The following is a 9,643-nucleotide window of genomic DNA, read 5'->3' as shown; positions in this document are numbered from 1 at the left end:
TTGAAGATAGGAACAACATTTGCTCTTCTCCATTCTTCTGGGACTTCTCCTGCTCTCCAAGAATTTTCAAATATTATGGAGAGTGATTCAAAAATTTCTCCTGCTGTCTCCTTCAGTACTCTGGGGTGTAGTTACAAGCCGTCCATTTATTGTAATTTTATTCACAGCAAATTAAATTTTTTGGGAAAATTCAACGAAGTTGGCAAATTTGAATTTTAAAAGATCAGTTCATCTCTAGTGGAAAAGTAATTATGTATTTTTAATGCCATATATTACAAGTAAATATATACAAGTGCAAATCCCCTTCGCACAAAGGCAACAGAAAAAAAAAAACTTGGATTTTCCGGATTTTGAAAATATTTGTCCAATTTTCAGTTCTTCACTGAATAACAATTTTCTTATAGGTAAAAAATTAAACAACAAACAAACAAAAGAGAGCGACAAATAAATTAATGCTTTCATTCATGTACAAAAGGTATAGGATTTTGTGTTCTATAAAGGTTTCATTGATGGATGTTTGGTCTTGTCTGTTGAGTTCCTTTATATTCTGTAAAGTCACCGGCTGTGCTGTATATGGTATTGACTTTTTCAGTAAAACTAGCGTATGGCTCCACTTCTTCAATCTAATGAGAAAAAAAAGAGATAAAAAGTTCCATAAGTTATTGACACAAAAATATCCAATTAAGCAATGTACGGAGTTGTTTTTTTATCCTTTTAATTTTTTCCTCCCTTTCTTCCAAGACCTATAATTTTGTATTATTTTCCCATCAGCATAGACATACAAGAGTTTGTTGTTTGTAAGACAAGTGGCAGATGTGAATATTATCATTCATTTTACCACATTCTGGGCTAAAGAAAAAAACGAGAAAGAAAAACTGAAATGTTGCCTTTATTTTTGGGGTTTCTTTATTACAACATTAATTTTGTGATAAAAATAACTTTCTAATTATTTTTTTTTCATAAGCGTTACAGGAGGATATTTTTTGTAAGACAAACTTTTCCTTTTATAGCTACCATTGTCAGTCAGTGATTTTCTGATTTCATTTTATTCCATTTTGGAGGGGACGCGACGTAACATAAGCAACTCAATTCTGACATTTAATTTTTTTTCCTATTTCTATGTTCACCACATGGCATAAATATATTAATATTTTATTATTAGTTTGGATAATTAAGCAAATAGTGATTGAGGTATATATATATATATATATATATATATATATATATAAAATCGTTGTTTGCTTAGTTATTTATTATTATTTTATTATTATCATTTATTACTTTATTATTCTGGATAATTAAGCAACCTGTACTACTAATATCTAAATGGTATTGTTTGCTTAATTATCCAAACTAATATATATATTTTTTACACTATATGTTTAGGATTACCGTACATTTTTATATACTCATTGCTGTTTTTATTATTTTTAATTAATACTCTTAATGGTGTTGAATCTACAGTTATATGATTGCTTGATTGGATACGCAATGCTGTAGCCGACGTGTAAAACATGATAGACAAGGAATCAGGATGCATTCAGTTGGCCCATGGCTGTAATTACAGCCCACCAGCATCCCCAATCCCATCACGGGTAGGGATGAGCGAGCATACTCGTTAGGATTCGGTACTCGGCGGGTAATGTGGTACTCGCGGTACTCGAATCCTGGCGAGTATTTCACTACTAGCCTCGCAATATTTGGCACAGCCCGCACAGTCCCCGCACAGCCCTGCACAGCCCCCGCACAGCCCAGCACAGCCACCGCACAGCCCTTCACAGTCCCCGCACAGCCCTTCACAGTCCCCGCACAGCCCAGCACAGTCCCCGCACAGCCCAGCACAGCCCCCGCACAGCCCTTCACAGTCCCCGCACAGCCCTTCACAGTCCCCGCACAGCCCAGCACAGTCCCGCACAGGCCAGCATAGTTCCGCACAGTCCCCGCATAGCTCGGCACAGCCCCCGCACAGCCCTTCACAGTCCCTGCACAGCCCACACAGTCCCCACACAGCCCTTCACAGTCCCCGCACAGCCCACACAGTCCCCGCACAGCCCAGCACAGCCCAGCACAGCCCCCACACAGCCCTTCACAGTCCCCGCACAGCCCAGCACAGTCCCGCACAGTCCCCGCATAGCCCGGCACAGTCCCCGCACAGTACCTGCACAGCCAACACAATCTCGCACAGGCCAGCACAGTCCTGCACAGCCCGGCACAGTCTTCGCACTGTCTCCGCCCATTACTCGCATTTCCCATAGACTTACATTGGACTCGCTACTCGTTACAAGTACCCGAGTATTAGGAGGTACTCGTAACGAGTACAGCGAGTCCGAATGCTACACTACTCGCTCATCCCTAATCACGGGTGTAGAGGATGGATATCAAATTTGACACCTCCAATTCCTACCCTCTGAAATGTGAATGTCATGATTGACAGTGGCATCTAAGAGGTTAAAATGTTGCAACCGGAGCTAGCTCCGATCACTCTTGGGTATCAACTGTATTACACAGCCTGTACCTGAGCTATATGTCTCAGCTCCTGTACCCATCCATCACACTCAGGGCTCATGCACCTTGGGGACCTCGTACAATGGTCTCTTCAAGTTGACCAAAAATAATTTGGAAATGTGAAATTTAAAGTCTCAGTGGCTTACAATGTGTGATGATTAGTTAGAAAATTACAATTCAGGCCAATGGTCTTTCAGATCTGCGACTTTTTTTCACCCTTCAATGCCATAAAGCCTTTTCAGCTATCTTTTATACAAACTGTGACACAGCCAGTGCGCTATGCCAAAATTCCTGAATTTGAGTAAAATACAGTGAAACATTCTGATAATAAATAAATTCTTACCGTGCCGGGATTTTCTTGCATGGTGGGACTGTTGGTATTCATGCTGAGACAAGTTCTGGAGAGCAGAAAATGATGGTGATTTTTTGGGGAGGATTTTTGGATTTGGTCATAGAAATTTCCAGACAGGTGTCAAAAGTTGTGTGCTATAATCAGGGCTTACCACCTATCCATAAGGTGTTCACTGCTGATCATTTGGGGTCCTACAACTTCGTAACCCTTGAAATTATGAGATTGGGGGCCCTCAGTTTTCTGGCAACAGTGCTCAGTTGTGCACTGATAGTTAATGGAAATAACCAAGTACAGAACCCATCTATATCCATAAGACTCATCCAGATGTCCGTGCCACTCGGTAAAAGATCGGACCGTAATGCGCGGCCTGGCCGTTGCTTTCTTGACTGGAGCATGACAGCTTTGTGTATTTCCATGAGACTACGCAAATTGTTTTTTCAAGGAGGAAGAGGATTTGAGCTCTAGTGCCTCCTATTGGATTTGCAATCCTAAAAGTCAACATCGACCCTTAAATAAGCTTCGTCACATGAACTAAGATAAAAGCCAATTCAGAATCTCAATTTGCAAACACGTGTTTCATGGTGTTGCCCCTCATCAGTGCAAAGCATAAAATCTGATTTGGCTGTATGAGAGGCCTCTGACTGGCATTTGATGGGTAACATTTCTCTTTGTGGAGAGTGACATGCCTGACATGCCAGGGTTGCCACTGCAGAGCAATTTACTGTAATGCTCAGATGGAGACATTTTACACTGTGTCTGGCCTTGGTGTCTGAAAAGTGTTGTCTATCAAAGAGACCAAGAGGAGCACCAAGTGACTTGTGTGCTCCATCAGGGTGTTATGATAGTGTAGCTGCTCACTCGGGATAATAGGTAAATCTAAATTCTCCAACTGACATTGCTGGTTCATGTATATAACAGTTCCACCTCTCAATGTGTCTGGGATGCAGTTACTGACAGGTCAGGCATCTAACCTAGTACAGGTGCCTGCTGAAGCTATCAGTACTTTGATTGACAGCTTAGCCATCCAGTCTGGTGCAAGGTTGTGCTGAGCTGTCAGTGTTGATTGACAGCTCAGCCGTCCAATCTGGTACAGGGGCATGCTGAAGCTGTCAGTACTTTGATTGACAATTCAGTCATCCAGTCTGGTGCAAGGGCATGCTGAGCTGTCAGTGTGTTGATTGACAGCTCAGCCGCCCAATCTGAGACTGGGAGGCGCACTGTTATATTATATTGCTTCCATTTCCTAAAAAGAAACATAAGCTAGGTGCAGAGCAAAGAACAGAAACAGCAAAGAGATAATCCCTAGCTGGAAATACCCTGACTGGCTTTAAACTACAGCAGAATGGCTGAACATCCAAATAAAAATATCACCAGCAGGAAATGCCAGCAGGGGGACAGAATATAAAGCCGCACCCGAAAGGTGATAGGGCAGACAAATGAAAACACCTGTTTTATGCCAAACAGACTGCAGACTAAATAGCAAAACCTAAACACCAGGAAAAAGGTATGTCTGCTGTGGCTCAGGGTATAGAGTAGCCAACCATAAAACAGAGGCTCAAGGGTTCAAACACAGGAGCATGACACAGGGTTTCCTTAAAAATGCTGTTTATCTGTACTCATGATAAGTGTGCTCCTAATGGAAGGACCCCCAGTTATCAGCAACTTATCACCTATAGTACGCTTTTGTAAAGTGATTGTTTGTGATTATGGCACAAGTGTAAAAGAGACCCAAAGGAACTAGACACTTTCGGGCTAAATTTTGTTATTTGCTCAAGAACCTTTACATTGATGACCTATCCTTGGGGGAGCGACAGCCGGTTCTCCTGCCAATTAGATGTCGATATTATCAGTGCCATGTATCAAGGGTGATGTTTGACTGCTAATTTCAATAGCTAAACCAAACTAGCCGCCTTATTTGAGATACATCTAAACCTTTTCATTGTCCCCTAAGGAGTCTCTTTAATAAGCATCTTTGTATCAATCTTATACTAAATAGCTAAGAAATATTAGATTTCAGGAGACAAACCTGATATATGATCGCTGCCACAACAAAAGGATCCCAAGAAATAGCACAAAGATTAATATTAAGCTTACGCTTAAGATTAAGATTAATTGATTTGCTTCGGCACCTTTAAAAAAAAACAAGAAGAAAAGTAAAAATAGAATACGAAATACATCTGCATTAGTAGTTTTCAGTGCCAACTCATGCAACCTAAGCTTTAACCCCTTTACCCCCGAGGGTGGTTTGCACGTTCCTGACCGGGCCAATTTTTACAATTCTGACCACTGTCCTTTTATGAGGTTATAACTCTGGAACGCTTCCATGGATCCCGGTGATTCTGACACTGTTTTCTCGTGACATATTGTACTTCATGTTAGTGGTAAAATTTCATTCATATAACTTGCGTTTATTTGTGAAAAAAATGGAAAATTGGCGAAAATTTTCCAACTTTGAATTTTTATGCCCTTAAATCACAGAGATACGGCACACAAAATACTTAATAAGTAACATTCCCCACATGTTTACTTTACATCAGCACAATTTTGGAACCAATTTTTTTTGTTTGTTAGGAAGTTATAAGGGTTAAAATTTGACCAGCGATTTCTCATTTTTACAACACCATTTTTGTTTTTAGGGACCACATCACATTTGAAGTCACTTTGAGGGGTCTATATGATATAAAATACCCAAAAGTGACACCATTCTAAAAACTGCACCCCTGAAGGTGCTCAAAACCACATTCAAGAAGTTTATTAACCCTTCAGGTGAGTCACAGAAATTTTTGAAATGTTTAAAAAAAATGAACATTTAACTTTTTTTTCACAAAGAAATGAATTCAGATCCAATTTTTTTTTTATTTTACCAAGGGTAACATGAGAAATTGGACCCCAAAAGTTGTTGAGCAATTTGTCCTGCGTATGCTGATACCCCATATATGCAGGTAAACCACTGTTTGGGCGCACGGCAGAGCTTGGAAGGAAAGGAGCGCCGTTTGACTTTTTCAACGCAAATTGGCTGGAATTAAGATCAGACGCCATGTCGCGTTTGGAGAGCCCCTGATGTGCCTAAACAGTGGAACCCCCCTACAAGTGACATCATTTTGGAACATAGACCCTCTAAGGAACTTATCTAGATGTGTGGTGAGCACTTTGAACCCCTCAAGTGCTTCACAGAAGTTTATAACGTAGAGCCATAAAAATAAAAAAAATCATATTTTTTTACAAAAACGATCTTTTTGCCCCGATTTTTTTATTTTCCTAAGGGTAACAGAAGAAATTAGACTCCAAACATTATTGTGCAATTTGTCCTGAGTACGCTGATACCCCATATATGAGGGTAAACCACTGTTTGGGCACATGGCAGAGTTCAGAAAGCAAGAAGCGCCAGATTTTACTGTTATGGTTTGCAGGTGTCATGACCCACTGGGAGAGCCCATGAGGGGCCAAAACAGCAGAACCCCCCCATAATTGACCCCATTTTATGAACTACACCTCTCATTGAATTCATGTAAGGGTACAGTGATCTTATTGACACCATGGGTGTGTCACTACATTTTTACCACCAAAATGTAGTTTTTGTCAAAGATTTTACATTTTCACACGAGAAGTGGGTAAAAATGGCAACAAAATTTGTCCTACAATTTCTACTGAACGTCACAATACCCCATATGTGACTATACAGTGCTACTTAGCCATGTGGAGAGACTCGGGAGGAATGGAGCGCTATTTGTCTATTCAAGTGAATGGGTCTGTGAACATTTCAGTGTGTTTCTACGGACCATGTGTCCATGGGCAAAACATGCTGACATGTCCATTTTTTAATGTCAGCACGGGGCACAAAACATCCAGCATACGTGCATACGAATAACCCACATGGATGTTATCCATGTGACACGCATCGGTGCCAGGGAAGAAGCGTTATAGTAAGCGCTGTTCCCCGGTGCCGGGTGCTGAACACGGCTCACATCATTCTCCCCTGCTCTGCCGGCGATCGGAGCAAGCAGGGGAGAATGATGACAGTTAAATTTAAGTAATAAAAGAGATAGCAGGAGGCGGCGGCTGATGGGACTATTACTTCCATCAGCCTACCCCTGCTGCTGCTAATAACAGTGACAGCAGGATCTGCTGCTTGTGCACTGTAAATAAATATAGTAATTAAAAAAAGAAACGGAGTGGGTTCCCCCTATTTTTTTTTATAACCCGCCAGACAAAACTCACAGTTGGGGGTTGGTATTCTCAGGCTGGCAAGCTGGTGGTGGGCTTGATGATGATGAACAATAGAAAGGTGACATCAGCCCCACAAATATGAACCCCACTTCAAACCGCTATAGGGCAAGTGGGAAGAGCCAGGCAAAGCACCAGAATTGGAGCATCTAATAGATGTGCCTTTTCTGGCCAGCTGCGGGCTGCTATTTTTAGGCAGGGGGGGGTCAATACCCATGGCCCCTTACCATCCTGCAGGGGTAGGCTGATGGGAGTAATAGTCCCCTCAGCTGCCGCCTGCTGTTTCTTTTATTACATAAATGTAACCTCATCATTCTCCCCTGCTCGCGCCAATTGCTGGAAGAGCAGGAGAGAATAATGAGAGCTGTGTTCAGCACCTGGCTCCGGGGAACAACGCTTATTGTACTGGAAATAGCAGGACGTGTGAAAGAGGCGTTATAGCGGGTTTTTATGTTTGGCAGCTGTCACACACTAAAAGACTCTTTTTATTGCAAAAAATAGTTTTTGCATCATCACATTTTGAGAGCTATAATTTTTCCATATTTTGATCCACAGAGTCATGTGAGGTCTTATTCTTTGCGGGACGAGCTGACGTTTTTATTGGTACCATTTTCGGGCACATGACTTTTTTTTATCGCTTTCTATTCCGATTTTTGGGAGGCAGAATGAACAAAAACCAGCGTTTCATGAATTTCTTATGGGGGGGCATTTATACCATTCCATGTGTGGTAAAATTGATAAAGCGGTTTTATTCTTCGGGTCAGTACGATTACAGCGATACCTCATTTATATCATTTTTTTAATGTTTTGGTGATTTTATACGATAAAAACTTTATATAAAAAATAATAATTTTTGCGTCACTTTATTCTGAGAGCTATAACTTTTATATTTTTCCGGTGATGGAGCTGTATGATGGCTTGTTTTTTGCGGGACAAGATGAAGTTTTCAGCGGTACCACGTTTATTTACCGTATATACTCATGTATAAGCCGAGATTTTCAGCACTTTTTTAATGCTGAAAATGACCCCCTCGGCTTATACACGGGTCATTGTGCAGAATGCCAGCAAGGGAGGGGGAGCGGCAGCAGGAGCCGATGGCTGGGACATCATACTCACCTTCCTCGTGTCATCGCTGAACATCCCTGCATCCTCCGTTGTCCCAAGGTCTGCAGCTTCTTCCTGTGTTGAGCAGTCACATGGTACCGCTCATTAAGTTAATGAATATGGACACGACTCCACTCCCATAGGCGTGGAGGCATATTCATTACCTTAATGAGCTGTACCATGTGACCGCTCAACACAGGAAGAAGCTGCCGGCCCCAGAGTATGTAGGGACGTTCAATGATGGTACGAGGAGGGTGAGTATGATGTAGGAGGATGGGGGGAGCATGGAGGAGGACGAGGGGAGCACTGAGGAGGACGGGGGAAGCACTGAGGAGCACGGAGGAGGATGGGGGAAGCACAGAGGAGGATGGGGGAGCACAGATTAGGATGGGGAGCACTGAGGAGCATGAAGGAGGATGGGTGAGCATGGAGGAGGATGGGAGGAGCACGGAGGAGGACTGAGGAGTATGGAGGAGCACAGAGGAGGACGGGGAGGACAGGGAGCTGAGCCATACATAGAAGGAAGGGACAGGGGAGCCGAGCCATACATACTGGGAGGGGGGAGAGCAACACAGAGCAGGACAGGGATGAGGGTACAATGCATACCTGGTTTATACTGGAGTCAATAAGCTTACCCAGTTTTCCGTGGCAAAATAAGGTACCTCGGCTTATACTCAGGTCGGCTTATACTCGCGTATATACGGGTATATCCGTCTTTTTGATCGCGTGTTATTCCACTCTTGTTCGGCGGGATGATGATATATCATTGTTAGTGTTGAGCATTCCGATACTGCAAATATCGGGTATAGGCAGATATTCGCTGTATCGGAATTCCGATACCGAGTACTGATATTTTTTCAATATCGGACTTTTTTTCTACAGTGGCGGAGGAATACAGTGCGGAAGGATACCTACCTACCGTCATTGTATTTCTGGGGCCCTTAGAGAGCGGTCGCATCAGCTGATGCTGCTGTTCTCCACGGGAGATCGTCGTGGGACTACTACTGTCCCATCATTGGCTAATGTGTCAATCACTGTCATTGTAGCAGGCATCGCATCGGACGATGCCTGCACACACACAAGACCCCCAGCAGGCCCATATAGACCCCTGAGAGGCCCATACAGGCCCCGGCAGGCCTTCACAGGGCCCCCGGCAGGCCCGCATAGACCCCCGAGAGGCCCGTATTTGGCCCCGGCAGGCCCGCACAGGGCCCCGGCAGGCCGCATAGACCCCCGAGAGGCCCGTACAGGCAAGTCTGATGTCCCGGTAGATGACAAAGAGACCCGGGACACATGGAAGGCCTCAGGGGTGGCAAGATCGCCAGGTCTGAGAAGGGACCCGTGGGAGACAGCGGGAGCGGAAGTTAAAGTGGAACGCCACCATGTGTCGGCAGGCGTCTCCGCTCTTCGCTTAAGGAGGCTATTCTGAGCACAAAAGGCGCAGGCCCGAATGTATTT

The 9,643-nt window shown here is 43.4% G+C and overlaps 1 protein-coding gene across 1 annotated transcript in view; it reads right to left on the bottom strand.

The window, feature by feature from the left end:
- Positions 1–460: 460 nt before the first annotated feature.
- Positions 461–9,643, bottom strand: part of LOC141091566 (cell surface glycoprotein CD200 receptor 1-like) — a 52,292-nt gene continuing 43,109 nt past the window's right edge. Inside the window, exons 4-6 of the mRNA XM_073577229.1 lie at positions 4,884–4,986; positions 2,849–2,903; positions 461–623 (exon numbers count right to left, since the gene is read on the bottom strand). Coding sequence (XP_073433330.1) covers positions 504–623; positions 2,849–2,903; positions 4,884–4,986 — 278 coding nt within the window. The 3' untranslated portion in view covers positions 461–503. The remainder of the gene's footprint in view (positions 624–2,848; positions 2,904–4,883; positions 4,987–9,643) is intronic.

Source organism: Dendrobates tinctorius, unplaced genomic scaffold (genome assembly GCF_039654945.1).
Source record: "Dendrobates tinctorius isolate UK_male_01 unplaced genomic scaffold, ASM3965494v1 ptg000054l, whole genome shotgun sequence".
In the NCBI taxonomy this organism is placed as follows: Eukaryota; Metazoa; Chordata; class Amphibia; order Anura; family Dendrobatidae; genus Dendrobates; species Dendrobates tinctorius.
Note: the sequence above shows the minus strand (reverse complement) of the source record. Positions and strands in the feature narration are given on the sequence as shown.